This window comes from Nipponia nippon, unplaced genomic scaffold (assembly GCF_047370975.1).
Source record: "Nipponia nippon isolate SJK-2023a ecotype South Korea unplaced genomic scaffold, ASM4737097v1 scaffold_3, whole genome shotgun sequence".
NCBI classification, from domain to species: Eukaryota; Metazoa; Chordata; class Aves; order Pelecaniformes; family Threskiornithidae; genus Nipponia; species Nipponia nippon.
In genome coordinates this window covers 14,529,824-14,546,869 of record NW_028262347.1, presented here as the reverse complement: position 1 = coordinate 14,546,869, position 17,046 = coordinate 14,529,824, and the positions used below count along the sequence as shown (strand labels likewise).

Sequence of the window (17,046 nt, the reverse complement as noted above, 5' to 3'; positions counted from 1 at the left end):
TGATCTCTAATTCTCTGCAGTCAGCCTTGCTTTCCCTGTCCATCCCCTCCACAGCTCTGCTATCCAACCTCAGCAGCCATGTTGCCCCCACCACACCTTTATTCCTAGACACACTGGTACAGCCCCTTTTGCTCCAACACGATGAATGATTTCCCATCTTTGTTTTACTTCATGTGCAATATTTTTTTCTTAATCTCATTCTGGCACAAGCATGGAGTGGAGGGTCCCTGCACCCACCAGCTGGGAGCTGCCACTAGCCAATGCCTGTAACCTTGTGGACGTGCATAGGTTGGCAGGGCAGCTTGGAAAGGCTCAACAGCAACAAAAATTACTCTTCTTATGATTCAGTTTCTTCTCCGGCCTTGTTTTTTGCAGGTGGTGGATGTCAGGCTGGGTTTGGCTAGCAGGAGTCATTCAGCATGGAAAATGTCATTATCACATTGGACAATCTCCTAGAGGGCCAACATCAAGCATTTTTTTAATAGATAACGTTACCTGACTCCACTATAATAAAGAGAAATAAAGCTGTTGAAGAGAAACTGTTTAACTAGAAAGGAGTAACTACAGCAAGGTTTTCTACTTGAAAATATTACAAATATCCAGAGCTTAGTTATATATAGGCAAATAATCTAATCCAATGATTCCCTGCCACAAACCTTGGGTGTTATGGATTTTGTCTGAGTAGTTGGCCAAGAAGAAGCTATTTGCAATGTGGAAAAAAATAGGTGCTATGAAACAGGATTGTTGTCAAAAACTGGTGATTGTTATGTGACCAGTGATATGTAAGCAAAATCTACTTTAGAATCATCCTGACAAAAAGAAATTTCTGTATCCAATAAAAAACAGTCAACTGTTGTTGAATGGAAATGGCCAATATTCAAAGGGGAGAAATGCTTACACTCAAGAACTTTAATTTAATAGAATTTTTTTATAATAAATATCAGAAGCAATCTTTTTACACAACTTGTAGCCTGTTAACTGTGACCAAAAATATAAAAACCAAAGTCATGCCCTAGATCCATCTTTCTAGTTTTGCATCCTGTCACCATCACAGAATGGCACACAGTAAAAATCCGATAATATTTATTGATAGGTTAATCTTAAAATAATGCACAAAGTCCCTGTAACACCTCTGCAGCCTTCCTCAGAAATGTTATTAATGACTGGAATGTCCATTATATAGCCCTGTGCAGCAAGCGGCATCATCTAGAAAGTTCATTTACAAAAATCTGTCTTTGGTTGTGCCAGTCTTTGCAGGCTGGGCTGTGATTGTGGTATCAACTTTATTTTTTATAGTTGCATTTTATCTTTTTTCCTACAGTTATGTAAAGAATGGCAAATTAAAGCGTTGTTATTGGTTTTAAGGTCCAGCGCCACGCGTTTCCGCTGGAGTCAGTGCTACTACACAGCCCAAGATGAATGGGCCTTAGACAACATCTACATCGGACAGCAGTGTCCCAACATGTGCAGCGGACACGGCTGGTGCGACCACGGTGTTTGCAGGTATAAAGCATTTGCCAGTTCCTCTTAAAAACAGTCTCCTGATACTTCAGGTATTCTATTATTTTGCATACTTTTTTTTTCCTGTTGTTCTTATTTTTAGATTAAACATTAAAAAACCAAGGCACTATGGGGGGTTAGACCATTCAAGCAACATTAACAGCTGGTTGCTCCACACTTCTCTGTCAGAGAGTCCGTACCCTTGGCAGATCCAGGCATAGGAAGAGCTTTCAGTGGCACAGGGCTGCCCTGCTGCAGGTGTCCTGGTGGCCCCTCCAGCCCTTTGCACAAGGACCCCAGGGACCAGCTTAGTGCCAGAGCAGTTTTGCTGGGTCAGAAGGATGCCAAGGACCAGCACAGCACTGCTTGGCAGCCGCTGTCAGCTCGGGTGCGATACCAAGGGCACAGACTACTGCCTGCCAGCTTCAAACTTTCTGGACACCACAGGGTTTTTCTAGAAATAAGACATAGCTTTTTTCCATTATCCAGTTATTCTAGTTTGTTTCCGGGATCCAAAATTCCAATCCCAGAATGATTTGTTATTTCACATCTAATTTTAAAAGGTCAGCACACCACCTTAAGTAATTGTCAGTGGCAAATAAAGTCTTTAAAAGCTTTTTATATTTGTGCTTTCTTCCAGGTGTGACTCTGGGTTTCGGGGTACTGAATGTCAGCCTGAAAATCCCCTTCCTTCGACTGTCATGTCTGATTTTGAGAACCCAGGCAGCCTGAAGACAGAGTGGCAGGAAATTATTGGGGGAGAGATTGTCAAGCCTGAAGAAGGCTGTGGGGTCATCTCATCTGGCTCCTCGCTCTACTTCAACAAGGTACTAACGAGGGATGGGAGACTGAGAAAGGCACATAATGTGGGTTTGAATGGAGCATGATGTGGTTACATGGCAAAGAAAAGGAAGGTGGCAGAAAGCAGCACGCAGTACGAGAAGTACATTAAACAACACAGCTGTGCTCCGCAGGTAAAGAACAAAGCAATCAAAAGAGATAGGGAGGGACACGTGCATTATGTATTCAAGAATACCAGCTGTAATGGAAGGAAGTAAATCGCCAATGTGCTGGGAAGCGTGTACATTCATACTGTCTTAATTGTGCATTTTCTGTTTTGAGACTCAGTTCTTTCTCAGCAATCCCCAGCTCTCATTTGTTTGTTCTGTGCTGTTCTGGGTGAGGGATGGAGAAAGGTTAGCTTTCCAGGGGACAGGCAGCTTAATTTGAGGTCACAGGACAAAACTAGCGAAAAAACAACCCCTCCAGACTTTTAGAAAGTGGTTAGCCTGTAGGAGGATACTCTTTTGTATAACTTGGATGCTTTGCAAGGAAAAAATAATAGAGCAGGAAAGAGATATAGGGAATTCTGCTAATTAATAGCAATTATAACTAAAATAAAAAGAGATCTTTATGACCAGATGTAAGATTATGGGTTGTAATCACAGATTTTTATTTTTTTTTTATTGTCGCTCCTCGGGTCTAGTACTGGGTTTTGTTTTGTTCTTAATTGAAAGGAAGAGTATAAATGCAGCTATGTGATTCTCTTAAAGGTTTGATCAAACTGCCACTGCTGTCATGAGAGCCAGATTAGTCCCAGAAGAATAACCCAATATGCGATGCTGTGTAATTGTGTGTTGTTCACCTCATTACAAAAACCTAGCCCATCAAATAATTTTCAGCACTCCTCCATAGTCACACATCCAGCTCCCCTGGAAATGCAGCTCTGTGCTGAAAATTTCATAATAGACCAATCAGTATAACTAGCTAATTGTGATAATTGGATTTTTTTATATAATTGTCTTCTCTGTTAGATGTTTCTCCTTCTGGCTCAGTTCCTTATGCCAAGTTTCTCAAAGCAGTTTGCTAAATTGGAATTAACCTGCTATGATCTTTCTTCTGATTTCTGCTAAGGAGGAGTGAAAAACTCATTTAGAAATTCTTGGCTCCTTTCTATTGATCTCTAAGGGTTAGGTTATCATTCATTTCTTGAGTAGTAGCAGTCTGTGTGCCATCAACAGAAGGTGGTTTATTTAATTTCTGTTTAGATCTTTTTCAAGGCATCTAGTGGCCATGCTGGTAGAAAATAAAAAATTACTTTTATAGTCGCCCAACAGTTCTGCATTGTTTTGGGAGCTCATATTCACAGCTCAATTTCTTCGCATTTGCTCAAATAGCCACTTTTTATTTGAATGTCTAATGTTTACTGCCATAATCAATTACTGCTACCAGAATTAATGTTGGCTTTGTTCTGCCAACTCTCTATCTTTTGGTTTACAACTCATTTTAATCAATTGTAGGTGTGTTTGCAATACAGAGCTCCTTCAATTAGTCCCTGCAATTCCTCTGAGGTTTTATGTCACTCATGCCCTTTCTTGATTAACCTGGTTCTGTAGTTAACCCTTTGGCAGACAGAGCTGCTGTGGGGTGTAGAGACGGAAAACCCACCTGGAATAGTTTCACAGCCAGAGCTTGATCCACTGCAGGTCAGTATGTTGGGTATCCTCAGCCAGCTGGGACACACCTGCCCATGGGACAGCAAGGGTGTTTGCGTCTTTATTATCCATTACTAGTTTGATTTGATGATGATAATGTCAAATTCCCGTGGGTCTCCGAAAGAAGCTGTGAAAACCAACTACCAAGAAATTATCAGTGTCACCTTGGCCAGTATTAGCCATGTGGGGCTGCACTGGGAAGCTTGGGGCTGCACCCAAGTCTGAGCCCATCTCACTCTCACAGCACCATCCAGGAGGGCTTTACTCGGCTGGGGATAAACCAATAAATAAACCAAAACAGCAGGCATAATTCAATATGACTGTATCCCAAGGGAGTTTTTTGAGGGTCAAAGGATTCTTCACAGGTTTTAGTTGTCATTGGTGGGGTAAGCTAAATGAGTTTCAAAAACACAAGCATTCAGCTTCCAGAAATTAGTCTCATAGTGTGATGTGGCCTATTTGGTAGAGCCTACAAATGGGCTATGGACCCAGGCTGTAATGCCAGCAAAGCAGAATGTTCTGAGAAGGACAGCAATAGAGATTTATCTGTGCTGAGGTTGCCCTGAACTGGGTAGGAGGAGAAAAGAGCTGATGAGTGGAACGGGATTTAAATTCATCTATCAGCTTATTAAAAAACATAGATGATAGTTTAAATCTCAGCTCATAAATCTTTGTACTTATGTCCAACTAGACCATGCTGCTTGCTTATCGCAAATTTGTCTGGAAATTTGTCAGAAGGATCATGGATGTATAAGTGAGAGACAGGGAAGAACATAAATTTTACTTAAAACATATGCATCGTTTTATAACTTAGCCCAGGTTTTCCTTTTTGATACCTTTTTTGCTTGGAGGTGGTCAGGAACCCATGATTTTTTAGGGAATTAAAAACAGTAGGCATGTTGCCAGTTCTTCTCCATTTTGGGGGACGGTGCCAGGTTGCAGCTACTTTTAATGAGTGCAGACGTATGATCCCTGTGTCGCCTCTCCAGCTGCATGTATTTGGCTTTGCCCTACCTATAACAGCTTGTGGCGGCACAGCACTGTGTTGGGGCAGGGCTGTGTCAGGTGTGGGGCACATGAGGCACCTCTGCGGGGACACCGCTCTCGCCCCATGTCCTGCCTCGCTGCGGGCAGCTTCATATCACATATCAGCATCTTGTAGGCCCACAAGCTCAGCCTCATGCAGCAGGGTACACAGGGAAGAGGGGAACAGGATAATTCCAATTACAATAATAGGCTCTTAAACCTTAAAGCTTTTTTTAGCTGAATATGCTCTGTCTTCGATTGCCAACATGCACAGAGTGACCGTGTTACCCACAGTGTCGATGTCAAAGAGCTGCTTCCTGCTAGAACTCAAAAACATCCTTGGAAAAACCGTTCACTAAATTTTATGAGGCTATTTTTTCTCTCACCTATGCTTAGGCAAACCTGAAACCAAATCCACAGGTTTTAGTTGAGAGACACCTGATTTACAATTCTTACTAGGAAGAGAGCATAGTTTTGTGTAGAAACAAATCCTACTCAGGTGAGGCATGAAGAGAAAATGCTCCTCCCTTATTCTTGTGTAGGAGATCAGCTTCAAGAAACAGGTATTACAGGGGCTATGATTTCAGGTGATCAGGCAACCCTACACAGTGCAAGATTTGACTGGGGAAATGAGATATCAGAAATGTCTTTTTACTGCTTTATGCTTTATCATTAAAAAGCTGAATACTTAAAAACTTAGTCCCAGTTGGTTCAGGATATGCAGGGTCTGCTCGTCGTCTTCCAAAGGTACTTGGCACCTTGAAGGAATGAGACAAAACAGTTGTGTTGAAATTGTGTTGTGAAGTTGCATTGTGTGTTGAAATGTAATAATAAAACTTCTTGTGGGATCACACCAGAGTGATTAAGACATAAAGGATGGCCAAGCACAATCATTGTCTGAAAGACAAAAAAATGTCATGTTAACACAAAATTTTATGTCCTCCATGTTGTGCAACTTTCTGTGCAATATTCGTCTGTGCTTGACTTTAAATATATCTATCATAGTGAAGGTGTCATATTGAAGGCCAATGGCATCCTGGCTTGTATCAGAAACAGTGTGGCCAGCAGGCCTAGGGAAGTGATCGTCCCCCTGTACTCGGCACTGGTGAGGCCGCACCTCGAATCCTGTGTTCAGTTTTGGGCCCCTCACTACAAGAAGGACATTGAGGTGCTGGAGCGTGTCCAAAGAAGGGCAACAAAGTTGGTGAAGGGTCTAGAGCACAAGTCTTACAAGGAGCGGCTGTGGGAACTGGGGTTGTTTAGTCTGGAGAAGAGGAGGCTGAGGGGAGACCTTATTGCTCTCTACAACTACCTGAAAGGAGGTTGTAGTGAGGTGGGGGTCGGTCTCTTCTCCCAAGTAACAAGGGATAGGATGAGAAGAAATGGCCTCAGGTTGTGCCAGGGTGGGTTTAGATTGGATATTAGGAAAAACTTCTTCACTGAAAGGGTAGTCAGGCACTGGAACAGGCTGCCCAGGGAAGTGGTTGAGTCCCCATCCCTGGAGGTATATAAAAGACGGGTAGATGTGGTGCTTAGGGCCATGGTTTAGTGGTGGACTTGGCAGTGTTAGGTTAACGGTTGGACTCGATGATCTTAAAGGTCTTTTCCAACCTTAATGATTCTATGATTCTATATTTAATATTATTTTCCCCCTCTGTTCTTTGTATTGTAGGCTGGAAAAAGACAGTTGGTAAGCTGGGATTTGGACACTACTTGGGTGGATTTTGTCCAGTTTTACATCCAGATAGGAGGAGACAGTTCTTCATGCAATAAACCAGACAGCAGAGAAGAAGGTGTGCTGCTGCAGTACAGCAATAATGGTGGTATCAACTGGCAGCTACTAGCAGAAATGTATTTCTCTGACTTCAGCAAACCCAGGTATAATTTTGGTCTGAATTAAATCCATACAGCATCAGCTCTTTAAAAAAAACCCTGTTTCTCAATTTATGAAAACATGAATAATAATTTCAAGTTATAATGCTTAAAAGCCATCATTATGTGGAAGCTTTTCCAGTCTGCCACAGTAAACTCCTGTCATTAGGAAGGAAAAAATCTAGTGAAAGTGGGCCTTAAAAAAGCTGGAGTAAAATATAAAGTTTCCAATCACTCACCTCCCATGTGAAACATGACTAAAATGCTAATATGTGCAAAAGATTAGCAAGCAAATACAGAACTTGACCGAAAGAGGTGTAGATATCTGCCATTTCCTCTGACTCTGGTTTCAGATCTAATGAACATGTATTAATGTCACATACAACAAAAACTCCTTTAAAGAAATATTTAAGGAGAAGAAATCATGTTCAGCATTTCAAATTTGCTCTAAGATAGTTGTCAATGAAAATTTTAACTGCATTTGTCTGCATAGGTATTAAAATTATTTCTATTACCCGTAGTTCATGTCTTTCAATATGTAAATAATTTTATCTTCCCATCTTGTCGTTTTGCACTGCAATGAACAATGTTTTCAGGACTTTTGTAACTCAGCACTGTCCTTTTCTAAAGGTGACCTAGGCACTTAGAAGTATAAAACCATTGGACTTTATTTAGCCTCTACTTTGTTAAAATTACAGGACTCATCCAACGAAGAAGCTACATACTGAAACCTTCACCACTGGGCCATCCAATACATTATTTTTAGCAAAATATTTGCCCCTCTTAGTAACCAAGAGTTACAGTTCTTACTGGATATAGCTATGCATATTTATTTTTCTGTTCCTTCAAATGTGGTCCGGATCTTATTTTCCATTTCCTTATTTTCCAACACATAAATCTAGGAATCCTCTGGAAAAGAAGGTTCCCTGTAGCCCTGAACAATTCCTCCAACTCTCTCTGCCTAACCAGCAAGTGAAGCAGGGTCCGTGGTACAAAACAACGTGGTATAAAGAAAGAGTACAGAAAGGAATATATGCATAAGTGCATATATGTAAGGTGTCTGAAATAGGACTGAAAAAATAACTAATTATTGTACTTTTTAACATAAGTATGGTTAGGTTTGAAACTTTAACTTTTATTTAACATCATTTTTGTAAGGTGTTTCCTAAGTTGAACATAAAGCAAACTATCTGAGAAGACCTAAAGTTCTTTTATGAAGATCCATATGTAGGAGGGCTGAAATATTTTTATCCACAGCAGAAAACTCTGCTACATAATCTGTGGCATTGTAATAAAAGGATGCTTTTGTCTACAAATAGGACCAACCAGCAGAAGAGAATGAGAAATGAATTTTGCCAGCATATTTCACTATTATTTGCTGGCACCAGGAGAACATTAAAACTTGCTGAACATGGATCAGCTGAACAGTTTAATTCAAAGCTGAAGAGTTCAAATCAGTTCCTTATTGTGCTAGGCAATATAGCAATAGAGAGTAAAAAATAGCCATTGTCTTAAAGAGTTTACATTCTCCACAGACAAGAAGGACAAAGAAGGCTTCTTGATATGCAGTGTATAAGTAGGTATCCAGATACACAGAGGATTTCTGAGGACTTCTACATGTAAGATAGATACTGCCTTTCCTGCTTCTTTTCCCTGTTCGGTGGTATTTCCCCCATTTCTCTACAAACTGTATTCCCTAAAGTTCTGAATTTCTGTTCTTCAGGTTTGTCTATCTGGAGCTGCCGGCTGCAGCCAAGACGCCTTGCACAAGGTTTCGCTGGTGGCAGCCTGTGTTTTCAGGGGAAGGGTATGATCAGTGGGCCATCGATGACATCATCATTTTGTCAGAGAAGCAAAAGCACATCATTCCCGTTGTTAATCCCACTTTACCACAGGTAATAAGCAAGAGCAGGCTATAGGTATCCCCATGAAACAGGAACCATCCTCTCTGTTAGCAGACTTTTCTTTAAATGTAATTTTCTTTGAAAATACTGGGTGTATTTAAAGAAACAGCTGTAGTGTTTGCAGCTGTGTCTCTCTGTCTGGGAATGACCTGGATCTTATCACAAAACCATCAGGCTCCTAATCTTTGTGACAGAGGATGTAATTATGTATCTCCTCAAAAAGTTAAGACAGAAATCTTAATTACAATTTTCTGAAAATGACAGAAAATACAAATTGCAAAATTTGGAAGTTGAGCATTTTGGGAATTATTCTGAAGTCACTCTGCAAGGTGATAGTACTTGTTGTTGTTTTTCTTTTCATTTCTAACAGAACTTTTATGAAAAGCCAGCATTCGATTACCCTATGAACCAGCTGAGCGTATGGTTAATGTTGGCCAACGAAGGGATGCCCAAAAATGAAAGTTTCTGTTCTGCCACCCCCTCTGCCATGCTCTTTGGTAAATCAGATGGAGACCGGTTTGCAGTGACTCGAGATTTAACTCTTAAGCCTGGATACGTCCTGCAGTTCAAGGTATTCCTTAAACATAAATCCCTGCAGAATATCAGTAAAGCTGCCCTTAGTCAGTACTTCCAAGATGTCACTGGGGCCACTGTTCAAAACAAGGTGATAAATTATACCACTGCATAAAAAGATGTGAAGAGCACAAGTATGAATTCATACAGCTTAAAATATCATGCTGCTTTCTAAAAGGACAGCCAAAACCTTGGTGCAGGAGAGCTTTTTTACCCCTCTGGAGAAATTTTAAAGCTTGTTCTTCAACACGTTTCAGAAGTGGGTTGAAGTGACTGTCATTATATTCGAGTTGGTACTAGGAACTGCTACTGCACTGTCAAGGGGAAAAGGATTTATCCCATCTGGGGCTCTGTGACTACAAAAGCTCCAATGTGGCTTGCGTACATTTTTTGTATTTTAAACTATTTAAGGACTTACAGGCTGCTCTGTACTCCAGTGTGGGTTTTTCATATAATTTACTTTTATTGTGTCAATGAATATAGGCTCCAATTAGCATTCTCTTCTTTAAAGGGCTTACAAAAATTTCAGTGGTCTGACAATACATCAGAATATGGGCTCCAAAGAAAGTATATTTGCTTTGACAAGCTCTTGTTTCTGAACTGTAATCAAAATTTTATTGAGTTTATAATGAAATCCCATTGGTGAATTCTGGAGGTTGGTTGCAATGCAATTTTAATGAGCTCACCACAAATACATGGTCCTTACATAATTGGTGGATACAGACACTGAATAATTTACAAGTGGAATTATTAAAGAGATCAGATGTTTACAGGCAGCTTTTCAAATATAATTCCCACAGTTCTATAAATAGGAAAGTTAGTTAGAAATAATGGGATTTGTAAAATAATCTCATTTCATCTAAAAGTTATGCTAATGAAATGCTATACAAACTGAGGGATGGCAGTACAATTTCTGAGTGAGTATTGCTTGTAGTTTTATACTTTAAACTGTCTAAAACCCCAAAATATTTCAATATATAAATACCATTTAGCCTGGAAAGGAAGCTATTTGCCTCTTGACCGCTTTCCTCTACTTCAGTGACTAAGTCTCCATTCTGTAGGTTTGATGATCAAAAGCATTTCAAAAATTGTTTAGTCTGAAAAAGAAATACTTAAAAATAGTTCATTCACCTTCCATCTCTGAAACACTTGGCAATGTAACATAAATATACAAGACACAAACAACATGTATCAGAGAACAGTGAGTGCTTCTTTATAAAGTCTATTATTTAAGGCCTGAATTTATACTCCTCTCTTTTTTGGAAAGCTTTTAAACTGGCCTGCACATAAATGTGTTAGTCCTATTTGCATGCTTTAATTTTAAACATATGGTTAAATGCTTTCCTAAGTTTGTGAAATTTCCATTTTAAATAGCTGCCTGGAATAATTTTGCATTGATAAACTCAAAGACAGTAATTTGTCAAAATTATTTCATCTTACATGAATGATTTTGTTTTACATTTTACATTCTACAGCTCAAGTAGAATTTCCGCAATAAAATAATGAAAACTAATATTTTTCTGATAGCTTGAAAAATGAAACTGAAAACTTCAAATCAGCAGTTGATTTTTGTCTTGGTCACATTCTCATTTCACATTTTAATATGCGTTTTTCTACTTCGGCCAATTTTGCTCTGTTCTGCGGGCCCAAACTGCAGTGCCAACTCCCAGCCGTCATTCCTGTGAGGTCAATGACTAGGCTGTGGTCAGGGCTCGCAGCCCAGGGCAGGGGGGACCTGGGAGTCGGGCTGATCCTCTGGGCACCTTGGAGTGGACTGCAGATGGGATGGGGCTCAGATGCAGCTCTTCTCACTCCTTCCGTGAAGGCGTCTGCACACAGTTTGCTGTTTGTGGCCTGCTATGCACCAGGACCTGTGAAAAGTTCTTTGCGCATTTCGGTGTGCTGAACCCAACAACCTCAATGAAGGGGTAGTGGGAATTTTTACTGAGAAATGTCATATACCTGTAGGAAACGGACCCCAAGCATCAGTCACTGTTTGCCAGCAGGGTTCAAAGCAAGAGTTCAGAGAGCTAAGCCTCCCAAACCGAAAAGTCAAAGGTGGTTCGCAGCCAATAAATACCAATAACAGCGCTCCTATCTGTTGCTCTGCTTTTTTGCAGCTGAACATTGGTTGCACTAACCAGTACAGCAGCTCTGCTCCTGTTCTGCTTCAGTACTCGCACGATGCTGGGCTCTTCTGGTCACTCGTCAAGGAGGGCTGCTACCCTGCATCTCCGGGCACAAAAGGATGCGAGGGAAGCTCCCGGGAGCTGAGCGAGCCAACAGTGTATCACACAGGAGACTTTGAGGACTGGACAAGAATTACTATTGTTATGCCCAGGTCGCTTGCAGCCAGGTACTGCACATTGTAAACCAGTGATGCCAGTAGTACCTGTGAATTAGCTGCCTCTTCTTTGATGCCACATTAGGAAAAAGTTGCAAGCTATGAATAAAAGCAGTGTTAAAAATCAGCAGATCTGGGGAAAATATACTGGGCTCTCCAAAACAGGGAGAAGCTTTCCATTTTAAAGGTGTCAGAATGGTATATAAAATGAAATTACAAAGCAACAAGGAACCCAGAACATTTTAATTTGACATCAATCTCTTCGTCATGGTGCTGTCTGTCTTTATGCATATCAGTTAGGTCAGAGGCACCAGCAAGAGAGTGATAAGTCACTTGAATCAAATAAGGCATTTGAACAGGATTAATTTTACGATTACCACTGGGCAAAGAAACCCTAGAAGAGTATTTGACCTGCTGCGTAATGTGCTGTGTCATTGAAGGCAGCCAGGACAGCTGAAGTCAAAGGAGAGAGGAGTGATGAGCGTGCGACCTCAGCATCGGGCTAATACAAAAAAAAAAAAAAAAAAAAAATCAGATGGTGGAAGACACAAATAAGCCTTGAAATCAGGAGGGTCTTCTCAGTCTTACTTGGATTTGGCTGAAGTTTCTTGCTCCTCTTTCTCACTGTCTTACACCATCAGTAAACTGCGCTGGTCTGATTTGCTGCCTGCACCAAGCGCTGCCAGCGCAGCCGGCAGCCGTGCCCCGAGCCCCTGGCAGTGCCCCTGCTGCCTCCCACCGCTCTCCCCCCAGGCAGCTGCTCTAGTGCTGCCCCTGGGTTTCAGCTCCATCCTCCTGCCGCAGGCTCCTCATCCTCAAGCCCTGGCACAGATTTTGAGTATGTGGCACATTGTGTAGCAGGGGAGCCGGTGCCTTTGCCGCAAGGAGCTGAAATAGCAGCATGTACCGTAACAAGTTTGTCTTTTCTTCAGTAATTAGCCAATAAAAGCAGGTGCCAAATTGCACAGATCTGACACCAGCTGATTTGATTTACCCAAAACAAGCAGTGCAGAATCAATAGCAGCAATCTGTTTGGCATTATGTTCAGTAATGGGATCAGGAATAAGAAGCTCATGCTAATACATTAAAAATGAAAGTATTGTGGGTATGATGAGAGTCTCAGCGTTGTGGGTCACTTTGGAAATTATGGTTCATGGGTTATCCAGAGAGCATCCCGTTTCATCAGTTGGTGCAAAGCACTAGCACAATGATCACCTACTTACCAAATCCCAGTCCACAGCAGAAAAAAAGCAATAGGTTTATTACAAGGAGGATCTTAGTTAATCCCTTGGATTGGCAATGAAATTTTAAATTTGTTCCCCCCTCTGGAGCTCCTGTAAAATGATTTAGCTAAAAGTTAAAGACTGAAAATTAAAAAACAAAATATTTTTTCTTACACAGATTTCCTATGCTGTGGGTCAGCTGGAGTAACTTAGTGTAGGCTCGCCCAAGTCCCCAGAGCAGTTTCAGTTATACAAGCTAAGGAACAGATCACTGTTTTTCAGGAATTTCATGTTACCATCCAAGAATAAAAACTTTGTATTTCTGTCCACATGTCCTGTAGGGTACATTATTTGCCATTATTTTTATAAAGTGGATGTTTTTTCTTTAATCCAAGTTACTCGAGGGTTTTTTACTTAAAATTATATGATCCTGTAATAAACTCTGCATCACTGCCATTATATAAGTACCATAAGAAATGGAGGTCTGGGATTTTAAAATGTAGTTAGTAGTTTGGGTTGAACTGAGTAGTGAAAGGCATCTTCAGAGTCACGTCTAATCATTCACTCTTGTTGATAAAACCATGTATCTGTTCTTTGCATCACACTGTTGGATACAGGCCAGAGAAGTCAAAATACATTTAAAAAAAAATCTGGAAAAAATACCCATAAGTAAAGTTGCACAAACTGTAGGATGTCAAAAATATTTTCTAGGCATCCATTTGCATCTTATTTGCAAACAGCTAATTTAGGAAAAGCTCCTTTTAATCTTAAGCAAAGAGCACATAAAGTATGCAGTAGGTATTGAAGCTGGGAATAGTAATATTTTGCCTTTCGTCATTGTTGCTCTGCAGTAAGACTCGGTTCCGCTGGATCCAGGAGAGCAGCTCCCACAAGAGTGTGCCTCCTTTCGGCTTAGATGGCGTTTACATTTCTGAGCCTTGCCCCAACTACTGCAGTGGTCACGGGGACTGCGTCTCGGGCGTCTGCTTCTGTGACCTGGGCTACACAGGTAAGACAACGGTTTTTAGATGCGATTACAGTAAGCACTGGCTGAGTTAAAGCTGTAAATCTAGCATCTTGTTTTTCCTCTCCGATATTCTAGAAAAATACATGATGACATAAATTTCATGGGCTGCCAGCAAGAATCTTTTCATTTTGTTAAACAAAATTCAGCACAGGCAAAACAGAGCAGCTGAAGGCAGCTGACACCGGTGATGTTTCTGGCAACCGCAATCTTTGAACATCACCATCTGCATGAATGGGGAAGGGACTAGTGATAGAAGAGAAAACAAAATAAAGTATTATAAACTAAAAAGTCTGCTTAAAAACCTTTGGATCATCTTCAAAAGAATTGCTGCTGTTTTTGAGTCCCCTGGCCATCAGATGGCATGGGACCAGGAGGGAACATATGTTCTGACAGGCCCTTCTGTGGAAAATTCTGCTCACTTGTGGTTTCAGGGGCTTTTATGCTGAAACACACACACAAAAAAAACCAAACCCAATGAAAAAAAAACAGCGATTGACAAAACCAGTTGCACGCTGCACTCTTTTCAACCCTCTATACCAACAAAGCAATAAGCTAACATCTTTTGTTCAATTTGTTTAAAATGAAATAAAGGGATAATATTTTTCTGTTCACATAAAATGCTTTATCAACATAAAGCGCGGCTGGTTTTCACCTAGTGAAATAAACCATCTTAGAGTTTAGAGGAAGAAGGCTTATTCTGCCTACGAAAATTTATAAAGAGGGTTTAAAAAGGTACAATGCTGTCATCAGGGCATTTTCTTAGAAAAGGCCAGTACTTTCTCATAAGTGGATGCAGCAGAACCGTCTGCCAATGTACTGTATCTGACCTTTACTCTGTTCAGCACAGTTTCACCAAAGCATCTCCCATATTTTTTTTTTCTTGAAGCATCACATGGAACCTGTGTGTCTAATGTGCCTAATCACAGTGAGATGTTCGACAGGTTTGAGAGGAAGCTAAGCCCTCTCTGGTACAAGATTACAGGAGGTCAGGTTGGGACAGGCTGTGGCGTGCTCAGCGACGGAAAATCTCTGTACTTCAATGGACCTGGCAAAAGGGAGGCAAGGACTGTTCCCCTGGACACCACAAACATCAGGTCAATCCTCAGTGCTGCTTCTCACAATTGTCATGTATTCATGTTGTCTCCTTTCCACTATTACAGGTGTGGATGTGAGAAGGCGTGAAATGTTTTTCTGGTAATCACAACTTGTGTAAGAGATCTTAAAGCCAGAGAAATTACTTTTTTGTTCTATTCTGATGTACTACCTCCTTTTCTTGAGAGGGAAAACTTATATTAGAAACAGAATGGAATAGCAGCATAGAAAGTATGAACTGTTTATCCTTCTGAGAAGACGGCTTGCATTGTATTCTAGACGGACAGGCAGAAGATATGGTCTTGAGACTGCAAAAAAACTAAGATTCTGCCCATAGCAGGACAGAAAAACTCCCTTTCCCCCAACTGCGCTGAATTGCAGGCATGCCGATGGCGTAGCAATGAGCTGTTGTTTACTTGCCAGATGTTGTGAATTAGTCCACTTGTCAGAAGTGCAAAAAAATGGAATGTGAATTGTTTCTGTGTAGTCAAGAGGCTAACAAGCCTTCACCTCTCTCCCCGCTACCACTAAATCCTGCTCTGCTGGTAGCAATTATCTTTTTTCTCTCAAATTGTCTAATTGATTAATGTAATTAGGATAAACAAAGGGCTGTTAATTCTAACCATTATGTAGCCTGGAGTTTGCTGCTGCTTTGTCTGGTCTCATGAGGGATCATGCACCTGAAACCTTGCCCACCCTACAATTATATCAGTTAGCTTAATAAAAGATATTTCTCCTGACAAGTACTGCTCCAAGGGTAAGTAATGCCGTGATTTGCTGTGTTATTTAATTTAGTGGGATCATTCAGCAGAGATTGGCCACGAATTACTGCTACCACTCTCCAGCTCAGAGAAGTGATGCTCCTTAGGGCAGTGTAGGTGCTGTGGGTTTTGGGACATGCTTAGCTGCTCCCTGGCCCTGAGCAGTGCAGCACCACCTGCCTTTCCTCTGTCCCCTTGTGTCTGACAAATTCTCCTCTGACAAATATGTGAATTATTTATATAATTATGTAAATTACTTAATAATTAAATTAACTAATTGTTTGACAAATACGCTTTGGACAAGTACATGTTTACACTGGAACTCTGGAAAGATCTGAGTACTTCTTTTCTATTCCACCGTCTTTTTAAATCTCATGTTACTAATCCTGTGAAGCATAATATTGGAAGTAACTGCATCATCAAGAAGTCTATGTTTAAATGGTATTTTTGAGTTTTTTTCTTCTTTCCTGGAGAAATCTTTTTATAAAAGAAAAGGATTTTCTTTAGCTTTAAGATTACTTTGAATCCACTTTTAATGCCAGATACATGTATTTATAGCTTTCCATTTTTATAGAGTCTGAACCATTTAAAAAGCCAAAAGAAGTTTTAAAATACTGAGCAATGCTCTTTTTTGACTTTTTTAATCTATCACTACTTCTGTTTTGCATGAGAACATAGTCATCTGATGTCTCAAAACTGCCCCAAGAATGTAAATGGCCAGAGGGACACCTGATAAGAGAAACTAAGATCCCTCTTCTGAGCACATGCTCATCATGTGAGCTGCTGTCCTGCTGCAACTGATCATTTTGTCAAAATAAACCAGCACTAAATCGTTTTATAAGCATCACAGTGAGCAGTTTAACTTCCTTGAGCAAGTCAAGTTTGACGCCACACCCCTGGGCTGTTTGCTAGACAGAACAAAACACTGTCATCTCAAACACAAATGGGACTAACATGGATTTTTTGGTTTCTTCAGCCGCACTTCTGCTCAAGGGTAGGATTCTTCTCATGCAGTTGGACCAGAACATGGACTCATTAGACTACAGCAATTACCCCAGGCTGCTTTTATGCTCAAAGGAAAGAAATAGCTACTTCAAAAGGGCAGTGCAACTCATCCTAAAATAGGGTTAGCTAAGGCCAGTGCTTTGTCTGCTGGAAGCACGTATTTTTGTCATTAATTATAAGGGAATCTGGGTTGATCATGTGAGACAGACAGACAGCCTTCAGAC

General features: G+C 40.7%; 1 protein-coding gene across 1 annotated transcript in view; it reads left to right on the top strand.

Annotated features, from left to right (window-relative positions):
• Window positions 1-17,046, top strand: part of RELN (reelin) — a 298,352-nt gene that overhangs the window by 218,476 nt on the left and 62,830 nt on the right. The window contains exons 23-30 of the mRNA XM_087765536.1: window positions 1,366-1,503; window positions 2,141-2,327; window positions 6,694-6,899; window positions 8,617-8,788; window positions 9,168-9,368; window positions 11,491-11,726; window positions 13,789-13,946; window positions 14,851-15,058. Of these exons, the coding sequence (XP_087621662.1) occupies window positions 1,366-1,503; window positions 2,141-2,327; window positions 6,694-6,899; window positions 8,617-8,788; window positions 9,168-9,368; window positions 11,491-11,726; window positions 13,789-13,946; window positions 14,851-15,058 (1,506 nt within the window). The remainder of the gene's footprint in view (window positions 1-1,365; window positions 1,504-2,140; window positions 2,328-6,693; window positions 6,900-8,616; window positions 8,789-9,167; window positions 9,369-11,490; window positions 11,727-13,788; window positions 13,947-14,850; window positions 15,059-17,046) is intronic.